Raw genomic sequence first — 26,176 nt, 5'->3', positions numbered from 1 at the left:
TTCAGGAAGAGCCCCCTTCCCAGGTGTAGGCATTGCCCACATTGCAGAGGAGGGGGCTTCCAGGAAGGGGCTTGTGCAGATTGGCCAATAAGAGTTGCTCTCTAGTTTAATCCAGGCCGGGAGTTTTTCCAGAAAGTCCCTGTAAAGGAGCCTTTTGTGAATTTCCAGGAAAGTTATGGTAGATGAAGGATGAATACAGCCCCAGACCCAAGACTGACAGTAACGACGACAGCAATAATAATACCCAGGGAGGAAGTTCGGTGGCTCAGTGGATGGAGAGCCAGACCTGCAGATGGGAGGTTCACCCCCCCACTCTTTGACCCTGGACAAGTCACTTGATGGCCATTGCTCACCCTCAGCTGAGGCACCCCCTCCTTCTCCCTGTCCTGGAGGCCCCTTTCCATGTGTGGCCATGCCTGGGACAGAGCAGAGGGGTCAGCAGCTGTTTATGATGGGCTCCGAGCACAAGAAGCTCTCACGTAGCCCGTCAGGAGCCAGGCCATCATTTAGGATGGTGTCGATGGCCATCCTTGATCAAGTGGTGAGCTCTACAGCAGGGGACAGGACGGGATTTACATTTATATTGGTGCGTATTTGCCCAACTCCTCCCAGCAGCAGGAGAGTCTTGGACTGTGTTGGGTTTAACCTAGTGCCTGGCACACAGTAAGCACTTACTAAGACGAGTGCTTGTTGACTGGCCGAGTGACCTTGTCCTCCAGTTGCCCCAGATCCAAGACACTTCTGGCACAATGAGCTTGAGAAGTGGTCTGGTTTTTCCATGTTGCATTCAGCCATCTCTGATGTAAAAGACAAATTGCAGCATCCATCTTGCCACCATCTTCTATGACTCACGTCCTCTCAGGCCAGACTTGGGTTCAGAAGACTTTTACAGAAGCTGGGAATGAGTGAGGGGGCACAGTGACATTCCAACTGCTACTTTGGCATGGCCGGTGACCTGGGCATGAGCTCTGAGCCTCAGTGTTCCCTGAGTGGCCTGTGGGCTTGCTCTCTGCTCCAGATTTAAGATCCTAGGAATGCCATGCAGAGGAACACCAGAAATCCAGAGGAGGAAGCCACATGGCCATGGTGCCCTGGGGGTGACAGAGATGATCCATTCCACACCAAAGGAAGAAGAGAAGCCACCCTGATTGGTGCCTCCTGCCTTTCCCCCAAAGGAACCAAGGCAGCTCTTGCTCGAGCTTCCAGAGCCAAGACGTGGAAGATGAACCTCTCCGGTCATGGCAAGTGGAGCATTGCTTGTGGGGATCCCTGGGGGTGAGCAACGGTGCCCATCAGACTGTCACCTGCTTGCCTCAAGTATTAAATTACGAGGTCACAGACAGGAGCAAGTCTGATAGGGAAGAAAGTGGGACAACTGTCGAAGAGACGATGCCCAGGGAGAGCATCGTCTGACTTGCGCTGGGGAGGCGGTTTGTGCAGACGAGAAGACAAGGACCAACAAGAGATCCAGAAGAAACCTGGGCCCAGGCGCAGAGGCTCTGGGTTGGGATTGCTGGACCACCGTGAGCTACAGTTGGCCAAAGATGGTCAAATGCAATTTTCTCAAGCTGTGTGAGCAAAGAGGAACATTCTTCTAAATGCCCGAGTCACCCTCCAGCCCCCACTTGCCTTCTTCTCCATCCTGGCTGGTCACGTGAGTGCCCGGCCTCTCAGTTCTGCCCCCACACCATGGTTCCTTGATATGTCACTCCACCCTCATTCATGTCCCCAGCACTCTCCGTCCCAGACTGTATTGGCCTCATCAGTCGTCTCCTGGTTCCCAGCCTCTTCCTTCTCCGATCCATCCTCCACCCAGAGGCCAAAGTAATCTTCCTAAAGCGTGGGCCTGACCCCTTTGCTCTCCTCAGCGGGGATCATCAGTAGCTCCCCAGTGCCCCTCCGTGGACCCTTTCAGGCCCTTGGCGGTTTGGCTCCAGGCCATGGCGATGTTTTCCCCACAGCACAGGCCACCATCTGGCCGATCTTCTCACACTCGTCCATCTCCCGTCTCCATTCCTCTCTCTGGGCTGCCCCCTCCAGGAGGCCACCACACCAGTGGCTGCTCATGTGTCCCCCTATCTTTTCTGTCCTCAGCCACCTGAACATTGTCTTTTCCCAGGAGAGTGGAAGCTGCCGAGTTCTAGAAGCATCCAACTCATGTGGTCAGCACTTCCCAGGGGCAAGAGAGAGCCCCTGCCCGGGGGGAGTTTATCCTTTATCCTCGGGGAGGAAACATGCACAAAGAAAGAAATCAGTGGATTGGGAAGCTGAGGCTCTGGGTGCCTCACCACTTTGGCCAAGCTTCACCCGGCTAGAAAGTCGTAATAATGATGACAACTATAGTGCACTTACTCTGTGCCTGTGCTAAGCTCTTTACAAATATTGTCTCATTTGAGCCTCCCAACAACCCCAGAAAGTAGATGCTGCCATTATCCCCATTTTACAGATGCAGAAATGGAGTCAAACTGGTGACGTGTCCCGGGACACAGCTAGTAAGTGTCCAAGGCCAGATTTGGGCTCGGGTCTCCCGGACTCCAGGCCTCTAAGCCTTGCTCCACAGCAGCCAAGGCAGGTTGCCCGAGTTCAAGTCCAGCTCACCCGCCTCTTCTAAAGTCGGTCAGTCCACAAGCCAGAGTACACTTATTAAAGACACACCTCTGGATGCTGTTAGATCCTGGGGATGTGGTGCTAAAGGGGAGTGAGGCCCCTCTAGAGGTTCCAGAGGAGGTGACTGAGCTGGGAAGTGGAGGTCATGGGACAACCTGTTTGGGAGAAGAAAGAAGAGCAGCTTTGGGGGGGGGTCTCTGCGGGGCCAGGGGTAAGACACAGACAGGGAGGGAAGGCGGTGCCCGGAACGAAGGCCAGTCTGATGGGCCTGTGAGGCTCAGAGCAGAGAAGGCCTCTGGAAGCTCTGGAGAGATGGGGGACAAGGTGGCCGCAGCTGTCCTGGCACAGGGCACTGAGGGCTGCGGCCCTCTGTAGGGTGAGAAGGGCCAAGTGTGAGAGGTTCTGGGGAACAGGCTCCGGGAGAGAGCGAGGAGCCCGGGAGGTGGTGGGCCCCCAGCAGAAGTGCGGAGATTCGGGGAGTGGAGGGGCGCCGGTTTCACATATGCGGAGTGCGAGGTAGCGCTGGGCCATGCAGTTTGGCACTTGACTGGTGAGCTGGGCTGCATGCCCGGAACTTGGAAGAGACCTGAGGCATGAGCACACTTGGTGGCATCCAGTGAGCAGGAGAACTGGGAGGGGACGTTCAGGCCTCAGACAGAGTCATGGGATGGGCTGTGGCCAAGGGTCCAGTATGGAGACCAAGAAGGAAGAGGCAGGCAGGGGAGGCCAGATCCAGGAGACGGTGCTGGAAGGCGGGGAAGGCCGAGGAGGGAGCAACAAGGCCAGATCTGCCCATCAGGAGGAGGCCGGCATCTGGGGAGGAGCCAGCTCAGTGGGCCACTGGGCCTGGACAGCAGGAAACGGCCAGAGTGTGGAGGCGGAGAGCATGGGCCAGGATGAAATAACACAACCAACACATGCTCAGCCCGGGGACTGGCCCAGAACGGCGCTGGATAGGGTTGTGGTTGGTCATGATTACTACTTGCCAGCCAGATGATGCTGGGCGAGTCATTGAACCACCCACAGCCGCAGTTTCCCAAAGTAAAGCTCCCTCCGGTCCCCGGCATCTGGCCCAGTGGCCTGTGGTAGGCGCTTCATGCACTTGTTGGGTCTTTCCGGATTCCAGGATTAAAAGGAATAAGTGTTCTGGGCTGCCCCGAGCCCCCTGCCTATGGGACTGTTGGCCAGAAGCATCTTCACAGAATGGGGAGGCAGCCAGGTTAGGGGGTCCTCAGGGACCACAGGGGAGGCCGTTCAGATGGAGGAGAGCCTGGGCCGTCGGGACTTTCCTGTGAACTCACCCACAGCCTGGCCCTCAGGAGGGTGCCCCTGGGGATCATGGCCGGACAGCAGACTCACCCTGTGGCTCCATCGTCCCATGGGACTGGGTGGCCTCTTAAGCAGCTACACATGGGCAGCCCTTTGATGGAGTGAAGCCAGCTGACTCACCTGGGGCTCGAACCCGTCCCCTTGGCCTCATCAGAACCCCAAAAATCCTTCTGAACTATAGTCCGTCTCCTCAAGTCCTCTGCAGCGAGACCGAGCTCCCAGCAGGAGTTCCAAACACTTGCCTTTCTGTCATTGGAAGCTCTCGGAGGCTGTAAAGCTGGCCGGCGGAACACCCAGGTTTCCTTATTACATGTGCTGACCTTGGCCTAACTGAGGCCTCAGAGCAAAAGTTTGAGGCAGGGCAGAGAGAGGCCAGGAATCTGCGTGTCTTCATCCTCCCTCTGTCCATGAGACAGGCTGGGCCTGGGGGCTGGGGCGTCCTCAGACCTGGGAGGGGGGCCTCGGGGCCCACAGCAGAGGCTTCTTCCACCAGGCCTCAGCATCCCCGGCTCAGGGGGACACCTGCGCCGCCGCCATACCTGCGGGCCCAGCGCTCTTCATTTGAATAGGTGAGCAGCCAAAGTCAGCTGCACAATTTGAGCTCGATTCCATCACTCAAATTTCAGTCACAACTTCTTTTGAATTCCTCGGCTGCCCTGAGGCAAAGGCTCAATGTTGATACTGAGATTAATCCCCAAAGAGCCCCTTATTTCTCAGCAGAGAAATTAAAGCTTGCCAGTTTTCCTTTCACCTGTCCTTCTGACAGCTCTGTCAGTAATGATATGCCTGCTCCGCGCCATAATCCCCGTCCTATGGTAAAGAATAATTTATTAAGAAATTAAGGGGCTCCGCTCCCCTCCGTCGGGTTGGGCTTCAAAAGTTGGCTGATCGCGCAGAGAGGATGATTATCAATGAAAAATTATTTAACAGGACCTTGGGGCTTCGGGAGACAAAGCCTAATAAGTCACATGGCCAGATATCCATCAGCGTCGTCCCCTTTAGGTTTTGTAAATGATGTTGATTATGTGACTGGAGCCCTGGCAGCGCCTGGTGACGGGGGCACAGGCCGGGGCGGGCAGAAGCTTCTTCTGAGCAGCCAGGAGGCTGCGTGTCGTGTTTGCTAAGCGTCCTGACACAGTTTCTCCTCCCTCTCCCGAATCCCAGGATTCGGCCCTGGCGCAGCTTTAATGGCCGCAGGGACGTCCGGCACCACCCGCCTGGGCCGCGTCTCTGTCGAGCCTCTCACGGGAGGCAGGCAAGGTGCGATTCGACATCACCTCCCCGTCATTCGCTCTCTGGGCATGAGGAGGAGACCCGTCGCCGGGTGTGCATCGATAAAGTTGTGTCATTTTAATCAGATTTTCTACCTTTTTATTGTTTTGATAACAAGGTTATGCCCTGGAGGAGACACATGCTCCTGGGGGGCTGCACATGTGTGAAACAAGTTTGTTCCCTTCTTCCCGTTGGATTCCCTCTTTCGGGAATAGCGTGTGCGCGTCTGCGGACGTTGGGAGGATTCCTAAGGAAAAAGACCGACAGACCGACAGACAGACAGACAGAGCCAGAGAAGGGCTCCTTGTTGTGCTGGGATTCGTGTCTGCTTGCTCAGCTCTCGCCAAACGGAGATGCGATGGAAATGTCCTCCCTCCTCATTTTCGATTCTTCTCCTTCTTCACTCCAGGAAAGTGTTAGACACGGGAGGATGTTTTCCCTCATTTCTTGCACAGTTCAGGAAGCTGTTAAAAACTGTGGGAAAGACCCAGTTCTCCTGCTTGGAGCTGAATGAAAATTATTTGACTGTTAACACATTTTAATAGATAATTTTTCACACCCGTGTGGGGAGACTCCGAGTTGAATCCTTTCTCGGCAGGCTTCCTTGCGTTTGGGGTTGACGCTTCCCGTGTCCTTTTTGCTAAATAATCTTGATAAGCTCCAACAACGAGTGCAGTAAAAACAAATAAATATAAATGGCTCCATAGAGCATCTCTTACCTTTCTCCGTGTGGCTGAGCCTCGCCCAGCGAGCTTATCATTTCTCCTCCCCTCGGTGAGACAAAGCGCTCATTTCAGAGGCCCAGATGGTCACATGAGAGAGAAGTCGTGCTCAGCCCGTGAGGCCTTCAGGCTCCTTCGGATGTGAAGGTTCAGCCTTTCCCCTCCTTTTCCTCTCCTGTCCTGGCGCTGGATGTTGGGCATCAGCTCTCTGCCTCTTGTGAGGCTCCTTCCTGGGCTCAGGCCCGCCATGACGAGGCAGCGGGGAGGCCAGGCCTCCTCACAGCTTCCCGCCACCCCATCCCTTAGTTGTTTCCGATGCCGGGGCCCAGTTCTGCCTTGTGGTGACCCTCGGCAGAGACGTCCTGGGGCACAGCAGAGAACAGCCCAGGAGCCACTGTGGGAGCACCGCCCGCCTGTCATCTGCCCAGGAGTCAGAGGCCACCGTGGGAGTGCCGCCCACCCGCCATCTTGTGGACGAAGGCCTCTGGAGGCTCAGCTGCTCATTGCAGCAGTTCCAGCCCTTCAGTCTTCCCAAGTTGTTTCTCTTTATGATGTCATTATCTACACCCTAAATTCTCCTCTCTGCTCCACATGAGTTCCTCCAGCCTTCCCTGGTTCTCTGAGATGATCCATTTGGCCATTTCCTATGGCTCAATAATATTCCATTATAGTCACCTACCGTGATCTGGCAACAGACTCAGTAGAAAGGTGCCTCGACAGCAAGAGCTCTGATGGCCCCCTTCTTCCTACAAGAGCTCTTTCCTGGTCCCCTCCCAGCCTTACCAGGTTTCTGGATGTGTGTATACACATACACGTGTGTGCATGTGTGCACATGTGTGTGCTTACACACGTGCACACCAATTAATCATTCATTTACTGATCCTCTACTTATAAACGTGGGGCCAGGCATAGACCATGGAGATGGATGTGTGCTCGGGAAAGGCACCCCCTGGTTGCAGAAGAGACTCAGGAGGAATTCCGGGATGGAGACAGAGGTGCAAATCCTGGGGGCCTGCGCGCCCTTGCTAGAAACGCCTGCTTTTGGATTTGGAGGCCTCTCGGGCCCCACTGCTAGAGGCTCTGATGCAGGGAGCCTCTTCCTGGAGGGCTTTTATTCATTTTTCTGCCGGTTCTACAGTGCTTCCTTGTTGTGGTTCTGATCTCTGATTCCTAGGGAGATGCTGAGCCTTTCCAAGCACTGATTAAAGTGCACTTCCTATTTGGAGGGGCAGAGCGGGCGCTGCTAAATGCTTTCCAGATATCGTCTCATTCAATCCTCCTAGCAAGCCCAGCACAGATCGGAGTGCCCTTCAGAGTGTCCGAGCGCATCAGGAGAAGAGGGTCTGCCAGTCACCAGGCCAGTGTGGGGCCACAGGGAGCCACGAGCTGGGTCGCCCCATCTCTCAGGAAAGCTGCTCTGCCCTGAAGGCCTCCTGATCAATATTACGAGTCCCTCATGTCTTTGGCATAGATTCCAATCTCTCATTCACCACAAATAAATTGCCAATCAGTAGTTTTTTGTTTGACTGTGACCTCTGTTTTTAAAATTAATCCCATGAAGCTTCTCTATCTTGCCTAATCATCCCTTCCATTAGTTTAATAGAAATATCTCTTCTCTATCCCTGAGTTAGGTACGTTTTTCTTGTGTTTTCTAACCCTCCTTACTTTTTGTCTTACAATCAGTATTGTAGATTGGTTCCAGTAAGACCTAGGCAGTGAGGTAAAGTGACTTGCCCAGGGTCACACAATTAGGAAGGGTCTGAGACCACATCAGAGCCCAGAACTCTGAAACAAATTATGAACCAATTTCCAAAGGATATTTCTTAAAATAATGATTCTTTTCCTGAGTTTTTACTCTCTATGAGAAAAGCAAACATGGGTCTTCTGTCTCCCTTCAACTTCTCTCCGGTGTCTCTGTAGGGCTGCATTGATCCATCTCTCTCCTTCCTTGGGCTAGTGGGAGGCAAGTTAGCACTGGCCCTAGGTCAGAGTCTCCAAGCAGAGAACTTTTCTTTTTCAGCTCGTCCCCTCCTGGTTTTACCTAGTAGTTGTTCAATATGTGATCCATTAGAACAGTGTCACCCCTGGCACTTTGGTTTGTGTGGATCCAGGATCTCGTCACAGTGGCATCCCTTCCTCATTGCTTATTGGAAGCACCCATGCTACCCACACTCCTCTTGTATATGACTTGTCCATGTTGGCCCATAAATCCTCGACCTTCCAAGAGGGCAGCTAGCATGCCAGGGCCATTTCCTAGAGCCTGTGACATAGAATCAATGCCACCGGGGAATGCATGCACTGCCTGTCAGGTATTCTTCCTCTGGTTCCATGACTAGCCTGCCTGTCTTCCCAAGCCCACCCTCCTCTGGAGGCCTCTTTTTCTCTAGTCCTCCTGGGAAATTCATCTTTGGGGATATTATCCTTCTCCATCGCCCTAATCGTTAGGCCTCTGAGATGCTGGCATTTCATGACTCACAGACAAAAGCAAAGCTAGAAGAATATCAATGTGGAAAAGCTGCCCTTTCATTATGAAAACCAGCCTGGAGTCTGTAAGAGAACTCTGTGGTTTCCTGAAAGCCATCTGATCCGTTCTCTGGTCAAATTTTGAACCAAAATCTTTCTGTTTGCATTCTGTCCAAGATATGTTGTCTGATGGACCAGCAGGATAGGCTCTGGACAAAAGGCATCCTTCATCGCCTCACTTTTTCTGTGTCTTAGGGAGGTAAGCCAAATTCTTTGGGTTTGTTATAGATCTCATTAAGGAAGGCCTGCGGTGTCCTGGGAAAATTCAGTGTTCTCCTGACTGTCGCCTACCTTGCCTTGAATATCTTCTTATCTGCCATGTTTGTTCTCATTCCCAACACAAAAGTGATTGTCCTGGGCAGAAAAGGCGGAAGCCAGTATGGACTGGTCAGCTCTGCTTTCTGTCTGTTAGGTAGCTCATCTTTTCCGTTTCAAGCAAGACCCTTTTCTGGGTCCTTCTCTTTTCTCCATCATGACTTATGGTGGGGAAACATCCTTTGTCCTCAGCTCCTTCTAAACCATAACATTCTTCACACTGTTTTTACAGCTTTTTCTCTCTCTCTCTCCGTCTCTCTGTCTCTCTCTCTCTCTCTGTCTCTCTCTCTCTCTGTCTCTCTCTCTCTCTCTCTCTCTCTCTCTCTCTCTCTCTCTCTCTCTCTCCGTCTCTCTCTCTCTCTGTCTCTGTCTCTCCGTCTCTCTCTCTCTCTCTGTCTGTCTCTCTCTGTCTGTCTCTGTCTCTCCCTCTCTCTGTCTCTGTCTCTGTCTCTCCCTCTGTCTCTCTGTCTCTCTCTCTCTCTGTCTGTCTCTCTCTCTCTCTCTCTCTCTCTCTCTCTCTCTCTCTCTCTCTCTCTCTCTCTCTCTCTCTCTCTCTCTCTCTCTCTCTCTCTCCCTCTCCTCCCCAAACAATACCTAGCTTTCATTCTCTTTGACCATAGGGTGGGAACACTCCCCACAAAGGTTCCCATCATTTCCACCTGAGCAGTCAGTTTATTGGTACAATGGATAAAATCACTGGGTCTGGGGACAGGGAGACCTGAGTTCAAATCCAGCCTTAGACACTTACTAGCTGTCTGACTCTGGGAAAGTCTCTTAGCCTCTGTCTGCTCCATTTTCTCCATCTGTAAAATTAGAATGGTGGCATGAGGATCAAATGAGATGTTTGTAAGCATTTTGCAAACATCCAGTGCTATAGAAATGCCAGTAGTGATAGTAGCCATCGCCGTCATCATAGTCATAACTATAGTAATAGATCTTTGCTCTGGCCAGGCCAGTAGTCTATCTTTTGTCATGCAAGCTCCATATTGATGCAGAAAACCACATATTCTATCACATATATGTGCTATACTTTGTTCAGCCACTTCCCAGTTGATGGTTGACCAAATGATGATGTACAAGTGCTGAGGCTTGCAATGTGCTGTAGGAAGAGGGGAAGGGGAGGATACAGAAAGACCTGGGGAGATCCACACGAGCTGATGCAGAGTGAAGTGGACAGAGCCAGAAGTCCTCTGAGCACCGCCCCAGCAGCCTCGTGAGGATGATCAAGTGTAGACGAGTCCTCCACTCTGCTTAGCCCACCCAGACCCAACAGGGAAGATGCTGTCTTACACCCAGGAGAGAACGGCTGCCCCTGGTTCTCCATGTGACTCTTCTTGCCCTTCTCGCCTCTGGCGGCCTGTTTCTTCTGACTGAGCCATGGCCACACTGTGGACTTCAGCCCCTCAGGCTCCGTGATACCGTACTCAAAGGGCTGTGCCTCATGAAGCTCTTGCCTTGTTGTCGGTCTTTGGGCAAGTGTGTGGATGCCATGGAGGTGGAGGGATGCAGGGGTGCCTTTTGTTCCTCTGCTCCTCTGAGGGATGAGCTTTCTCTCTCCAAACACTTTCTCTTCATCTCTTAAACTCTTTTCTTTCTGTCATGGAAGTCTCTCTCCTATTTTTCTAAGGAATACTTCCTGGCCCTTGATAACCCAGAGCATAGAAAGGGCTTCCTCCTGGCCTTCCCCTTTCTGGGGTGGACAAGCCACAGAATTTCTCTCTGATTTCCACGCTGATTGAAACATTCAATCTTCTGTTTAACTTCAGGTCTTTGTGGGTGTCTACATCTCCCCTCTTAAGACCCAGCTACCTTTGATTCCCTCCTACCACACACAGCTTCTTCACCTTCCTTTCTGGTTGATGCCTTGACACCCCCCTTCTCTTCGAGTCCTCATAATACAATATGGCCCTTTGGGGTGTGTGAGGGCACAGCTGCCATGCCACTCATAGTGCCCCCAAAAACATATTTGAGAAGGAGCATATTGTTATTCAGGAGTCCACTGTAGCATAAGAGGACTTTCTAACTCTAAGTCAGAGAGAGGTTGGGTCAGGGCCCTCGACCACGCAGGCAGGAAGCTAAACTGCTTTACTGAATGACTAGAAAGATTTCCAAGACGCTGTACCTTGTAAATTGACAGATCTCTCTTATTCGATTTAATTCAGCAAGCATTTATTGTGTGTATGCCCGCTATGTCAGAGATACTGGTCAGTGGGCCAGTAGGCATTTAAGTGCTTACGACGCGCTAAGCTCCAGGATACAAAGAGACAAAAGACAGTCCCTGCCCTCAAAGAGCAGGACAAGAGGCAAAGGAAAAATTCTTTCCTCCCTGAGTGGGGCCTTCCAGGTAGACTCCAGCACACATACTGGCTCTCCTTCAGCCACCCTCCCCTCTGGTGCCCCTACCCATAGGAGCTTGGCCACACAGATGTGGTCATACCGTACACCTTGCCGCCACCGACAAATGGTCCATCTCAGTTGTTCCATAAACACCCTCCATCTTTTGGCTCTGGCCATTCTCTCTGGCCATCCGCCATTCCTGGAAGGCTCTCCCTCCTCCCCTCTGACCTCTCACTTCCCTGGCTTCCTTTAAGTCCCCGTTAAAATCCCACCTCCTGGAGGAAGCTTTCCCTGACCTCTGTCAATTGATTTCCTGTTTCTATTTCTCCCATGCATATGTGCTTACATGCTTGTCTTCTCCCATTAGACCGTGTGCTCCTTGAGGGCAGGGATTGCCTTTTGCCTCTTTTTGTGTCCACAATACATACTGCAGTGGCTGGTACGTAGAAGATGCTTAATAAATGTTTGCCGTTTGATTGAAACAAACTAGATAGAGGACAAATAGAAAACAGTTAAAAGACGCGAGACATTAGAAGGCTTTGGTGACATTGGGGATAAAGAGACAAAGATACAGATTGCTCAAGTATCACAAATACTTTTGGGAAGAATCAACAGATCCAGTTATATTGATATGCAAAAGTCTGTACAGAGTAAATATAAATAAACTTGATGGGAGGGTGCTAGGCACTAGCAAGATCAGGGGCCTTGTGTGTTCTGGCTACAACTATTTCTGGACTCTCTGGGCCTTCCTCAGTGCATATTGAATCATGTTGGTTAAATTCTTTCAGGAAGTGTTAATAATCACTATCAGTTCCTATTCCATCATCTCTTTCCCATTTTTCAGATTAATTGCTTCTTTAAATAGGTCAGGTTGGAGATGTTTTCATTGAATGCCATATCTTTTTTCTCATTTTTGTTCTTTCAGATTGTAATTCCATTATCTTCGCTCTCAATTTAATGGTCTGACTATAAACAGTCAGCTCAGTTAATTCAAGAATGACTGCCACAATCGTGTCATTTTCCACCTTAAATATTTTCATTTTCTTATGCTCTTTGGTATTTGCCATGACCAGTTCTCACATTTTTTCTCAAAGGAGAGCAGAATTCTGGATGGCCTCACAAGCATTTGGCTTCTGCCATTTTTTTTATTCCCAAGTGTATTTCCTAACATTTGGGGTCTTTTCCCCTTGGGCCACTTGCGCACTTGCATCCTCAAAGAGCCACATATATGTTGATTAAATTTGGGAGATTTTATCAAATTCTTGTTAGGCTTTCTCATCCTCTGCAACAAGAGCATGGTACATAAATTGTAATTATTTTCATGATATTTTTGAAAATTCTTACTCAAACTGCATATGAGATGACCAAATGTCCCATGAAATGCCATTTCTAATCGCCTCTCAAAGCATGCTAAAACCAGCTCCTTTACTCAAGTCTCTAAGGAGAGCCTTTGAGCTATCTTTTCATTTATCCAAATCTTCCTTTCGTCTCTTGGTTTCATTTAGAAGGTACTTAAAAGACACTTGTTGATTGATCAATCGGTTAAATGATAGCATTGATACGATTCAGTCCCTCAAGAATTTTGCCTGGCCCCTTGGCCACTAGAGAAGTAGCTCATATTAGAATGTTGCCAGATAAAATCATGTCTACGGATTTTCTCAAAATTGATGATTTGCTTGGTTTGCCCCCCTTTCCCACTACTTTACCAACACCACTGCAAAAGCGGATGGAGACGCTTTTGGACTAAGGGCTGCTTTGTACTTTTCTTTGCCCCATGGGAACTGTGGCCCAATAACTCGTTCCCATACAGACTGCTTCCAGGCGATGAAGATCTCCAAAGGCAAGCAGATTGGTGGGGGATTATGCTCAACATCCTTCCAACAGGACTTGAACTTTGCCACCATATTTATTCCTCTTTGTTCCATTGTCACACCAGTGACAGTGAAGTCACACTTCTTTTTGTTGTTGAGACAATTTTCTTATCAATAATTTTCTTTTGTGGCATTATCTTTGCCAGGTTTTGAAGACATACTTATGTCTTCTGGTAGTAAATAGGGTCTCTTCTTTAGTTGCTTATGAATAAAATTATTGCATAAGGATTATTTCAGAAGATTTCTGTGAACCTGCTTGGGCCAGGTGTTATCTCCCACAGGGTCAAGCATTCATTTATTGGGCTTTATTTAGTTTTGTTTTGTTTTCATGTTAAGTCTTACTTGACTTGACACTTCTTTAAAAACTGGCCAACTTAAATCTTACACATCCTTATCTCTTGGAGAGGCCAGTGACTAGTTTTCAGTTAAACTTTGCCTAACTCCTGCCTTGCACATAATCGATGTTTAATAAATACTCTTGCAATTATCTTGAATCACTCTTTATTTCTGTTCTTAACTTCATAATCTCTCTGTTTTTACTTTCCTTTAGGCTACTGCTTTGATTCTTTTCCATTGCCTTTCGGTGGAAGCTTTGTTCACTTATTTTCCCTCTTATTAGTGTAGGCATTCAGCAACATAAATACATCCTGAAAAATTATTTTGATCCCATCCCATAGATTTTTGTATTATTGTTATAATTCCTTAAAGGATCGTTATTTTTCTAGTTTCTACTTTAGCCACTTCATGGTTTGATAGATTGCTTCTTCACTTTCCTTGTAGTTTTGTGATTCTTGCTCATGCTCTTGTCATTTAATTCTAATTGGCTATTGACATCTGAAAATACAACATAAGTCATGGCTGCCTTTTGAATTTACGTATGGCTCTTCTGTAACCTAGCATGTGACCAGTTTTTGTGAGAATTGGAAGGGGGTGGAAATCATGAATCATGTAGCCATGGAAAAATATTCTAAATAAAAAAAAAAGTGACAGCAAATATCCCAGAAACTAACTAATGGAAAGCAATATTAGGCCACTTCTAAAACTGAGAAAGTAAGAAAATCCTTTGTTTTGCACTAGGCATAATTTATCTGTTCCTTTCATGTTGTTTCTCCAATAAACGTAGGCAGATATTTAATACAAAAAAAGAAAAGAAATATTTCTTTACTTATTTATAACATATTAAATAAGCATTTTAGAGCTATGATTTTTAAAATTATTAATTGTTCCTATTCTGATAAAGGCATTTAAAGTCTCCTGCTATGACTACTATACTTGGCTGTTTCTTTTTGTGTCATCATTAACCAGACTTTTACAAATTTAACTTTTGGATTATGTGGGGCATACCAATTGGACATTATTACATTTTTGGATCAGCATTTATAGTTTAAGAACTAGAAAAGACAAACTATATCTAGTTTAACTCCCTCATTTAGCATATGAGAAAACAGAGTTAAAAGTCAATTATTTTCAAGATCCCATTGCATTGTGATTTGAGCTCAGATTCTCTCACTCTATATTCTTTTAATAACACCATATTTGCTATTATTTTACTTTCCCTTTGAAGACAGGTGGTGTGGAAGATATAGAATTGATTTTGATACCAGAAAGTTTTGGGTTCAAGTCTTACCTTTGCCGCATTCTGCTGATGTGGCCAAGCAAATCCCCTCCCATTTTCACAACTCTTTGAGACTTATGTTTGCAGAGAAAATATAGACTGCATTGGTAGAAGGAGTTGATCTTGAATTTAACTTTACCAATAAAATTCTACCTCCAGTGTCATCCAGGCCTTTCCTTTCAATTTGTTGTCATTTCTACTTCTGTCTCTTTCAGAGTTTTCAAGTTCAGATTCCACTTTATCAAGAAGCTTTAGCCATACTCCTCTTCCTGCTTTTTTGAACGTACAATTTCATTCAAATCCTTTAGACTAACCTCTTAATTTTAATAGAGTCCTATATTTATTCCAAATACATCTTCAAAAGGCAACATTGTTGATCATTTTGATTTGAGACATAGTTTGTCACTCTTTTTCTTTTAATGAGAGAATTTAAACCATTCACATTTGAGGAATGCATGTCATTTGTTTTCTATTATTTTCTTCATGCCCTTGATAATTCCTGAAGTAAATGAAATCTACATCAATATTCTGATTTCCTAAAAGTAATGAAATTAGTTATATCCTTTTTCCAAAATATTAATTCACATGTCTTTTTGAAGATAAATCTGCTTTCAATTAGAGATACTTTTGAATTACCCTATCCTTTCCTTTTTCATTTTTTGCTACTTTTTTTCCTCATCTGTATCAAAAACCTTTTTATTAGGAAATATGATGATATTTTAACACTTTTTACCTTTTCATATTAATCATATGGTATTAACCCAGTGCTTCCTTGGAACTGTGAACTCGGGACTTCCTCTAAGAATGCCAATCACGATTCATCCTTGCCTATCCTACCTGTGCCCCTAAAAATGCCATTGGACAGAGCCATTAAGATATCATTGTTAACTTTGGAGAGAGCATTTACAGAAGCCACCATGCTTATCTACCCTGGTTTCAGAATTTCCTTACAGAAATAACTTTTCTTAATATAAAAGGTTTTCCTCCCCCTCCTTTTATTTTTCACATATTTATGTATCCCTTTTAGTACATCCAGACTTATATGTTAATGATGGGTCAGATCCCACCACATCTCAGGGAAATCTCTGATGAGATCAACTTAGGTTCCCAGCATTAGGATCTTTATATCCTTTTCACTGTAGCCATCCCTCGTGCATAGGTATACCGATATCCTGAATTCGTGGGATTTATTATTAGCTCTTCCTTGTGGTTTTCCTTCTCTGAATCTTGTTTCTTTCTCTTTTTCTTCCTACTATGGTGCTATGTCATCTCACAGGATAGATTCACGTCAACAGTTTTCTCCCTCTTTCCCTTTTTGGTTTAAAATCCTTAGAATTGAGTTTTTAAGCTTGCCCTCTTATATTGGCTACAGTGCCTCCGAAGATGCCTTTTTGGACCCAAAAGTGGAGCTTTGCATTTATCCCCATTCATTTCCGTCTTGCCAGTCCCAGCGTTTCAGGGCGTCTGTGGTTCCTGATTCTCTCCCTCATTATAGTAGCTACAAGCTTGTGACGTGGTTTTTAGGCTTTCGTGTCAGTCTTTGATAAGAGCGTTGGACAAAATAGGACCAAGAACGGACGTCTGGGGCATTTCCTCAGACTCCCCCCAGATGGACATCTCTCAGGGTTTTTTCCGAAGGCACGTGAGGGATCCTGAGAGGCCCGTGGAGAGGCTGCCCCCGGCGTCCAGAGGTGTGTGGACGTCAGGACAAGAAAGGGAGATGTGAGAGATGGCAGAGGAAGAACGGATGGGGCTTGGGTGCAGGAGCAGAGAAGGAGAAGGAGTGAAGGGTGATCCAGAGCCTTAGGTTCACCGCCTGGCAAGATGGCGGTTCATTTAGCAGATGAGGGAGAGGAGGAAGAATTCCCTTTAGAGGGTCCTGCAGCGGAGTCGGCCAGATCGTCCTGTAGGTGCTTGGGAAGGCTCTGGGAGCCGCCCTTCCTCATGATTGGGCGGAGAAGGATGGGGAAGAGGCTGTCCTAGAAACAGGAAGAAACGCCATAAAGGGCGACAGCATTCCAAGGGAGGAGACAGCCGGCCAGAGCAGCCCTCTGGGAGAAGGGGGGCCTCGGAAGAGCGGGGTGGGGGGCTCCCAGCATTCAGGAAGGCCGGCTGTGGGCGGCGCGTTTAAGAACATTTAATGACAATGGAGGGCCGCACGCTTGGAACCCCCCAAAGAAAACAACCCATAATGCTCTGCTATGGCTCAGCTGATTGCTCCGGGCTTCGGCTCCAAAAGCTCCCGTGTGAGTGGCTCCTCGATGAGCTCCCCGCGGCCCGCAGCCTGAAAATGGCCCCGGGCTCGTGGGGTGCGCGGGGGTGGGGCGGCCGCTGTCGGGGGAGCCCCCGCACTGCTCTTAAACCGCCCTTCTCCGCTGACCTGGGGAGGCCCCCTCCCTGCCTGGGCCCGGCTCCCGGCCAGCCTGTGGAAGGAAGCCCAGTTCTCGCCTCTCAGGCAGGGTGGAGGCTGCGATGGAGTCGTCCTGCTGCCTCCACTGATATTTATGTGTGTTCCCAGCCATGGGAAGAGCGGAGCGACCCGCCCGCGGGGCCCAGGCAGCCTCCCTCAGCGCCTCTGGGAGGGCGGGCAGCCTCTGTCCGGACCCTCCGGCCCTCGGGGAAACGCCGCTCCACTGCTCGGGTTAGTCCCCGAGCATTCTGGGAGAGCACGAGAGAAACCGGAAGTTGTTTGCCGCTGAATGCGCCAAAGGCCGCCGGGATGTCCTGTCCGCGCCGCCATCTTGTTCCCTCGCAGGCCCCACGTGGATTCGCTTTGTTTCGTTGGCCGTTGTGCATCGCCGTGTTGAGCACCGTCCCTGGCACATACGAGGCGCTCATGAGGGGGCAGCGAGTGGCTCCGGGGGGGGAGAGTCAGACTGAGAGACCGGAGGTCCTGGGCCCTGGCTGGGTGACCCTGGGCAAGTCCCTTCACTGCCATGGCCCAGCCCTGACCGCTCTTCTGCCTGGGAACCTCTACTTAGTATCGGTTCTGAGGTGGAAGAGAAGGAAGAGAATGCTTGTTGACCGACTCTCCCCCTTTACCTCAGTTTCCTTCCCTGTCCAGCCTAGCGCTCGCTCTTTGTGAAACTCCTCCTCCTGCTGTTGCTACTTCTGCATGCTTTAAGGTGTGAAAACATTTCTAAAAGATCCTCACCTTGGATCCTTTCCACAGCTTTGCTCACACACACACACACAACCAGTAAGAGCCCGAGGCAGGATTTGAACTCAGATCTTCGGACTCCCCGTTCAGCCCCTAGATACATCTTAATAATCCTTAGGGGGTTAGCTTTCTCTCCAGTCTCCCTCTTGCTTCCCTGACCTGTACAGAGGGTTACAGAGGGGCCTGGAAGGGGCCCCCTTTGGGCAGAGGAACGTGGCTGCCCAGGCTCCCCCAGCATGTGTCCTTGGGGCAGCAGGGGGGGCCTCACTCAGCCATCCAGCCCCTGCCCCTCCTGGGGGTGCTCTCACTAGGCCATCCGGCCCCTGCCCCTCCTGGGGGGCCCTCGCTCGGCCGTCCGGCCCCTGCCCCTCCCGGGGGGCCCTCGCTCGGCCGTCCGGCCCCTGCCCCCCGCCTCCTTGCATGCACACGGCTTGTTTTCCGTTTCTTGCCAGGAACGGTGAGCAACCCGAATTTCCTGCCTGACCGGTCCCGCCCGGCCCGAGATGGGTCCCCTTTGTTGGTTTGTGCTGCTGTTTCCGACTCTGCTAATTACATTATCACCTGATCCGGACTCGGAGGGGATGGAAACAAGGCCGAGCCGGCCTGGCAGCCAGCGGGTTTTCGCTGGCTTGAAACAATGTGCGTCCAGCTCCTCCTTCTTCCCGAGGCCTCCGCTCGGCTGGCCACAAAGGACAGCGCGGCCCGCTTAAGGCCCAAGGCTCAGGGCTCAGGGTGTGTCCGGGCCGCCCCTCGCGTGGGGACCCCCAGGCCCCCCGAGGCTTTCCCGCCCCGTCTCCCCATCAAAGCTCCTCGCCCACCTTCCATGGCTGTACAATGGGGGCTCTTCCTCCAGAGGTCTCCTACTCACTGGCTCACGGGCCACAGGGGGCCCCTTGGGGACGCCCCCCGCCTGAGGTTCTGGCTGCCCCTCCCCCTCTCGGGCTAGGCTGGGTCGGACCGGACCTGCGGGCAGTGGAGCGAGCAGCGGCCTCTGGCCAGGGCCCGTTTTGGCCCGGAGCGGGACGGGGGAGGCCCCCAGAACCGGGCCAGACCGGGCCAGCGCCTCCCGAGCGAGCGTCTGGTGCTAATGAGCTCCCTAATGCGCTTCCTTCAGCTAAATTGATTCGTGCATTTCGAAGAGAACATTATCTAATGAATTTTCTTTGAATAGAAAGCAATTAAAAGGACAAATCAGCGTGATTAACCCCCGGGCGACCCCGAGCCACGCGCCGCACACTTGGAAATTATAGCGTGGAAAGTGGGGCCGCCGCCGGGCGCCCCCCTAATCCGTGCAAATGGAGGAACAACAGAGTTAATTTCTTGGGTGACCCCGCTGGGTATCACCTGGATTATGCTGGTGCTCAATTGGCTTCATGCAGAATAAAGACGGCCGGGCTTCTCCCGCAGAAGGGCTTCGGTTCCGTCAGCCTCGCGCCGCCCTTCCGGAACACGGTCCCGTTGGACCACTCCGGAACCGAGCGGCGCCAGGAGCCCCCGCGCTGCCCGCCCCTCAGCCTTCTCCCCTTTCTCTTCCAGACTCCTTCCGCAGGCGGGTGCTGTACAAGCTGATGACGGCCGTGAAAGCCGGGGACACCGTGTCCTACGGGCAGCTCGCGGCCCTGGCGGGGAACAGTCGGGCCGCCAGAGCTGTGGGGGGCGTCATGAGGCACAACCCGGTAAGGAAGGGGGGCCGGGGGGGCGGGGGGGCGCTTTTCTGTCCTGGGGCGACAGCAGCCGTCTGGCCGCTAACCCCTGGCGGGGTGCCCGGATGTCGGGGACGGGGCGGGAATCCCCCAGAGCAGACGAGCCTGGAAAGCGGGGATTGCGGGCGCTCTGCCCCCCCAGCACCGTTGGCGCCCGGTCTCTCCCCCGCGGCTGCTGGGCATGGCAGGCTCCGCGCCCCGGGCAAAGGCGACGGCGCTGCTGGAGGCGCCAGTTACAAAAGCGCATCGTTAGCCTTGGAGCGCCTCTCCGGGACCCCCTCATCTAGCGGGGCCTTTTCTGCCCTTTTGAGATGCGCCGCTGAGTCGAGCGCATCCCACACGGCCCCTCGCTTCGGGGGTCCCCGAGAAGATGGCGGCTGCAGCATCCTGCCGGGCCCTGGCATCGGGAGATGGGCGCCTGAGCGGCGAGGGGGCTGCGCCGTGGGAGAGCTCGTCTTCCTCCGCCATCTGCGCCCCAGCCAGGAGAGAGGGGCCGCCCGCCCGTCCTGAGCCTTCCCGAGGTACGACGTAGGAGACGGGGGCGCAGCGTGCCAGGGACCGCGTGCCCCACGGCCAGGCACTCCGGGCCCACCTCCAGCATGGCCAGCTCTTACGTCCGAATCCTGAGGACAGTGGCGCCATCCGGCTCCGTTTAGAGCCCCAAAGGGATGAGGAGGCCACTAGGCCGCTGGACGTCGGGGGGCAGAGACTGGACACTCGGGCCCACAGCAGGAGGCAGGCGATCAGGGGAGCCAAGAATCCAGGCAAAGGCCGCTAAGAAAACTGGACGTGGGAAAGAGGTCCGGAGGGCTTCTTGTAGGTGGTGACAAGGGAGCTAAGCCTTAAAGGAAAGCCAGGCTCTCCCCAGGCAGAGGGGAAGGGGTGCCCTCTAGACCTGGCTGTGCTAGTGTGAGAAGCAGGGTGGGCAGACGGGGCCCGAGGCCTTCATGTGCCCCTTCCAGGCTGCTCTTCCTGTGGGCCAGGGATGGCCAGCTGGTGGTCAATTTGCAGAGCAGGCCCTCTGCAAGGCTCCTGTTGGCCTGGAGTTCCTTCACGTAATTCATTCAGTGACCTTCAACTTTATGAGAAGGTGCCGCAGCCGCCAAGATGTGCACCATCTTGGCTTGAAGTTATGCCGAGGAATGCCAGGAACGGCTCCCCTTTGGCAAGAAAATCTTCAGGCTGGTTACTTCAGTCGAGATTGGCCGAGCACCCATGAAGTTCGGCGAGAAATCCCATTAGAATAGGAGAGGAGGCTCAGAAAGACATCCTGGGCCCTTGTGGGAGATGGAGAACGTTGGGGTTGGGCATCCTAATGACTGGATCCTCCTTCAGAGATGGCGTCTCCACTTCCTGCTTCCTGTCAGCAGGGGCAGATGGGAGCTTCCTGCCCTCCCTCTTCCTGTCAGCAGAGGCAGATGGGAGCTTCCTGCCCTCCCTCTTCCTGTCAGCAGAGGCAGATGGGAGCTTCCTGCCCTCCCTCTTCCTGTCAGCAGGGGCAGATGGGTGCTTCCTGCCTTCCCCCTTCCTGTCAGCAGGGGCAGATGGAGACTTTGGGCCATTCCAGCTTCTCTCCCTGCCCTACCCCAAAGGGCTGAGTGCTTTGCCAGGCCCGAGCATTGACTGTCTGGTGCGTTTCAGAGAAGATGGAGGAGGACGGGCTGCAGCGTCCCGGAGCTGCCCCGCCTTATGCCATCCTCGGGCGGCTGCCCATAAGCTCGAGAGTGTGCCAGTGCCCGTCAGGGATCTGTTGCCTTGTTTTCCTCTCTCCGGGGCTGGCCAGAGGCCACAGAACGGGCAGGGAAGCCGGCGCTTGTGGTAAAAAGGCATTTGGGTGCTGGGCCGCTTCCCCCCTCGCTGGCTCGCACCGTTTCCCTTCTAGACGGCAGCCCATTGCTGGGGTTCCCTCCTCGGCCACCGTCTGCTCCCCACCTTTTCCCAGACACGTTCACGGGCTCTGCGAGAAGCCGCGCCAGGCTCGCCCTGCGGGCCCCGCGGCGTCTGTGCTGTCAGACCAGGAGGAAAGCCGCCCGCCCGGCAGGGATGGATCCCAGCGTCTGCGCGTCCTGCGCCCACCGGGATTTGGCTATTGATGAGGCCAAGAGAAAAACAAGCTTCTTCCCTGTGGCTGCTCCCCTGCAGCGCGGACGCGAAGCGAGAGCCGACGCCGCCTCGCAGGATCCCTCCCGTTAGTGACTGAGAGGCCCGGCTAGGTCGGGAGCTCCCTGGCTGTGGAGCCGCCAAGGGGAGCCGTTCTGGGTTGCTGATACGAATTGCGGGAGGGTCCGGCCCTGGGGCGGGGCCCAGCAAGCTCTGTGAGTAGTCACCAAGCGGGCAGCAGAAGAGCCCCGAGAGGAGCCACCGCCGCAGCTTGGGGAGGCTCTGAAAGGTGTCCCCTTTGGGTGGAGAACCGAACCAGAACCTGGTGCCGCCGCCCGTCGCCTGCCTCAGTGGGGCGCCCGTGGAGGCCCAGAGGAGGAGAGCCACCGCCCACCCCGTGTCCAAAGAGGTGTGGCCCACCCAGGCTCGAAGCTGGCGGGTTGTACCCGAGCCTGAGACGGCCGCCCGTGTTGACTTCTGGGCTGGACAAGGAGGAGGCCCGGGCGGGGAGGCCGGCCCGCTTTCACCAAACCTTGGCCTGGAGACCAGGGAGTGCTGACCGCTGCTGAAAGGGGCGCGAGAGGGAGCGGGGCAGAGCCCAAGGCCCCCCGATGGCGTCCGCTCTCCTTCTGGCCAACCAGGACGTGGACGCCCAAAGGCTCCCCCGAAGACCGTCTCAGGGCACGACGCTGCGTCCCCCCTCGATCGAGTGACAGAGCCGGAAGTCCCGAGGAGTCGGGGTCCGTCTGGGCGTCCCGCCACGCTGCCCTGCGTTCAAGCGTGGATCGAGGCCCCGGAAGGCGTCTCCTGGCGTTCCTTTTTAAGTCAGAATTCTTCGCTTTCTGCCCAGGAAGAGGGAAGGGAGCCCCCACGCTGCTGCGTGGCTCCGTGCTCTCCTCTGGACCTCATCGGCCCAGAATGGAAGGACGAAGGAGGGAGGCCGAGACGGCTGGAAGCGGCCCCGCCCTTCCTTCCGCCAAGACTGCGGCTCCCTCGGAGCCCCTGAGAGCGTCCGTGGCAGACGTGGCAGCCGCTCCGGAGTGATCCCGAAGCACGAACTCGCGGTCTTGGCGGTGGAAGGACGAGGCTGTCCCCCTCCGGCGGCACAGCCTTTCCCGGAAAGCTCGCCCGAGGCCGCGCAGAATGGGGGGGCTGAGCCAGCGCTTCTGGCAGGCTTGGAGGCGGGCAGAGCCTTTGGCAGACGTTGGCACGCCGGAGGGAGAAGTCGGCCCACTCGGGCCTCTCTGGGCCCTTCGCAGCCTCCTGCCTCTGAACGTGCAGAACATGAGACACGATTCCGAAGAGCCACCTTGGGCTCTCCTGCCCTCGGCGAGTCCTGTGAGCTCTCCGGGGTCCCTGCGGGAGGGTGTGGGCGGCCTCGATGGCCCCCCCAGCTCCCACAGAGCCCGGGGGGCACAGACGGGGGCTCCTGAGCCCGGTCCGGGCCCCCTTTAGACCCGGCGCCGTCCCCCGTGCCGGCCGTGCCAGCTCCCAGGGCGTCACCGCCTGCCTCCCTCTCTTCCAGGTCCCCATCCTCATCCCGTGCCACCGAGTGATCTGCAGCAGCGGAAAGACGGGCCACTACACGGGCGGAGCCGGCGCGAGCGCCAAGGAGTGGCTGCTGGCGCACGAGCGGCGCCTGAAGGGCGAGGGGGCCCGCTGAGGCGCGGCCCAGCGCCGCCCCGCCTGGCAGCCGGACCCCCGCGCTTCCCAGGCAGCTGACGCCTCGGGGACGGCGAGGCTGGACAAGCAGGCGGGCTCCGGCAGCGGCGCCTGGACTGGCTTCCCATCTCCAGCCCCGCTTTTGCTCTACTGTTGTGCCCGTTGCACGGCGCGCGGACCAGGAAGCGGCCCGGCCCCGCTTCCTGTTGGTGCTGCCCTCGGCCTCTCCCCGCCCCCTCCAGGGCCCCGCTTTGGGGCGAATAAAGCTCTCTGGCCGCCCCCTCCCCCCGCGTGTCCGTCTCTGCTTCACCTCCCTCAAGGCCGGGGGAACAATGGCGGCTCTCGGGTGGCAGCGACGCGGCCGCTCTGGGAGAAGCTCGGCCCGAGAGGCCGGAGGCGCTCCCTGCCGGGCTTTCCCGCCGCTCAGAAGCCTCCGGACGTTGGCGGCCGACAGTGCGGCCCCTTGGTTGGCGAGCGCCCTCTGGGCATGGAGAATGGCAGGCCCGGGCCCTATGGCTGCGGGTGGCAGGCGGATCCCCCACCCCCCGCAGGGCCCCTCCAGCCGGACTGTCGGCCAGGCGTGCCGGCCCAGCCTCGAGGAGTTTGGCCGCGTCCCCGGAACCCCGAGATGGCAGCCTGCCCAGACGGGGTCCGGAGGTTCCAAAGCTCCCTCCTTTGGCCCAGATAAAGGGATGATTGTCCGAGGCCTGCTGTCTGCCCGGGCAGCCCTGGGCACGGACAGAGGGCGGTGGGCCTCTCCCTGCTGCTTTGGGGGCCCGAAGAGGGCTGGGCCGCCCTCTGCATTTCCTTCTGGGACGGACGCCCGGCCAGGCGCGAGAGGGAGGCGCCGGGCAGAGCAGCGCCCCGTCGCCTCAGGCCGCGTGGTTTTCGACAGAGGGTGCTGCGGCCCCCCTTGGCGCGGCCCCCTCCTCTGGGAGAAGGACAGGAAAAGGAGCCGCTCGAGGACCCGCCAGGAGACGAGCCCCTCCGGCCTCGCACGGGTGGCCTCTGAAGGCCAGGGAGGGCCTCGTGGTGACGTGAAGGAGCTCGGGGTTCTCAGAGAAAAATGGGGGCCCCAAGGGGGGAGAGGGGGAGGGAGGGAGCCCACAGGGTGCGGAGGGGCTCCAAGGGAGGGGGAGGGAAGGAGCCCACAGGGTGCGGAGGGGCCCCAAGGGAGGGGGAGGGAAGGAGCCCACAGGGTGCGGAGGGGCCCCAAGGGAGGGGGAGGGAAGGAGCCCACAGGGTGCAGAGGGGCCTTGAGGCAGGGCTATGGGGGAGAGGAGGGAGGGAAGGAGCCCACAGGGTGCGGAGGGGCCCCAAGGGAGGGCTGAGGGGGGGGGGAGGAGGGAGGGAAGGAGCCCCCAGGGCGCAGAGGGTCCCCAAGGGAGGGGGAGGGGGAAGGGAAGGAGCCCCCAGGGCGCAGAGGGGCCCCAAGGGGGGGCTGAGGGAGACAGACAGATGGAGAGGAGAGACAGAGATGGAGAGAGGGAGAGACAGAGAGACAGAGACAGATGGAGAGGAGAGACCGAGAGATGGAGAGACAGAGAGGGAGGGAGGGATACAGAGAGAGAAAGAGAGAGCTAAAGAGATAGATAAGGCAGAGCCGGGAGAGGGGGACCTGCAGGGGGTGACTCGAGGCGTCTGATTTTCCTCCGAAGGTGACCCCAGAAGGGCAGGAGGCAGTGGCCCCTCGGTGCCCAGCCGTGTGCAGGACAGCCTTGGCTCTCCCCCCTAACTGCCATAGGCCCGTCAGGGAGGGTCGTCGGTGGCGTGGACGTGCTCGGCAGTCCCGTCTGTGTGAAGTAACGGGGTGGCAGCTGAAAGCCAGGCCCGGCCCCTGGAGAAACTGCAGGTCCGGCCTGGCCTGAGGGCCGAGGGCAGCAGGCCACAGGCTCCTGGGCCGAGTGGCTCCAGCCGCAGACAGACGCAGCGCCTGGGCTCCATCACGCCGGGGCGCCTCCGACAAGGCTCCTTCTGTTAAAGTGGGCGGCTGGATAAGCGAGGCGCGGAGGGTCGCCAGGAAGAAGGTGAGAATTGACGTGCGCGCGGGGCGCCGACAGGCCTCTGACTGATGAAAGGATATTGTGAACAAGCCTTTGAAGGCTCTCCTTAATGGGTTTTGTTTTTCTTCATTGAAAAAGAAGCACAAGGAAAAAAGTACTACATGGACAGGAATGAAGATGGATCCTGGACAGGAATTTAGCCGGGGGGGGGGGGGGGGGTCAGCGTCTTACTTTCAGTCCTAACGTCTTCACTTGTCGTTGTCTCTACTCCAGGGCCCTGATCCTAGGGCAAAGCCTCACGGAAGGGAAATGGTTGGCTTGGATGGATGGATGAACAGATAGACAAACAGACAGATGGATAGATGGATGGATGGATGGATGGACGGTTGGACAGATGGATGGAAGAAAGAGTGGGTAGGTGGATGGATGGATGGATGGATGGATGGATGGATGGATGGATGGATGGATGGATGGAAGAGTGGATGGGTGGATGAATGAAGGGATGGATGGATGGAAGGACGGACGGATGGATGGACGGAAGGAAGAGTGGTTAGGTGGATGGATGGACGGGTGGATGGATGGATGGATGGATGGATGGATGGATGGATGGATGGATGGACAGATGGAAGAAAGAGTGGGTAGGTGGATGGATGGATGGATGGGTGGGTGGATGGATGGATGGAAGGAAGGAAGGAACGAACGAACGAACAAACAAACAAGTAAGATATGCCCAGGCTGGTTCTTGATGATTCTGGGAGATGACAACTCTGTTGATTGTTGAACTTCGCACAGAAGAAAGGGCACCTCTTCATGGTCTCCATCCCTATACCTCAGCCTCTGACAAAGGGCCAGAGAAAAACCTATGACCTTCACAGCCAAGGGAGGGGCCCCAATTGCCCGAGAGAGCATGCTTGCTTGGCTCAGCACTTTTCTTTCCAGTTTACATAGAGATCTCTC

General features: G+C 54.1%; 1 protein-coding gene across 1 annotated transcript in view; it reads left to right on the top strand.

The window, feature by feature from the left end:
• Positions 1 to 23,501, top strand: part of MGMT (O-6-methylguanine-DNA methyltransferase) — a 197,432-nt gene extending 173,931 nt beyond the window's left edge. Inside the window, exons 5-6 of the mRNA XM_056795063.1 lie at positions 19,288 to 19,427; positions 23,080 to 23,501. Coding sequence (XP_056651041.1) covers positions 19,288 to 19,427; positions 23,080 to 23,217 — 278 coding nt within the window. The 3' untranslated portion in view covers positions 23,218 to 23,501. The remainder of the gene's footprint in view (positions 1 to 19,287; positions 19,428 to 23,079) is intronic.
• The last annotated feature ends 2,675 nt before the right edge of the window (positions 23,502 to 26,176 follow it).

Source organism: Monodelphis domestica, chromosome 1, assembly GCF_027887165.1.
Source record: "Monodelphis domestica isolate mMonDom1 chromosome 1, mMonDom1.pri, whole genome shotgun sequence".
NCBI classification, from domain to species: Eukaryota; Metazoa; Chordata; class Mammalia; order Didelphimorphia; family Didelphidae; genus Monodelphis; species Monodelphis domestica.
The sequence above is the reverse complement of the archived record's forward strand: the minus strand, read 5'-3'. Positions and strand labels throughout refer to the sequence as shown.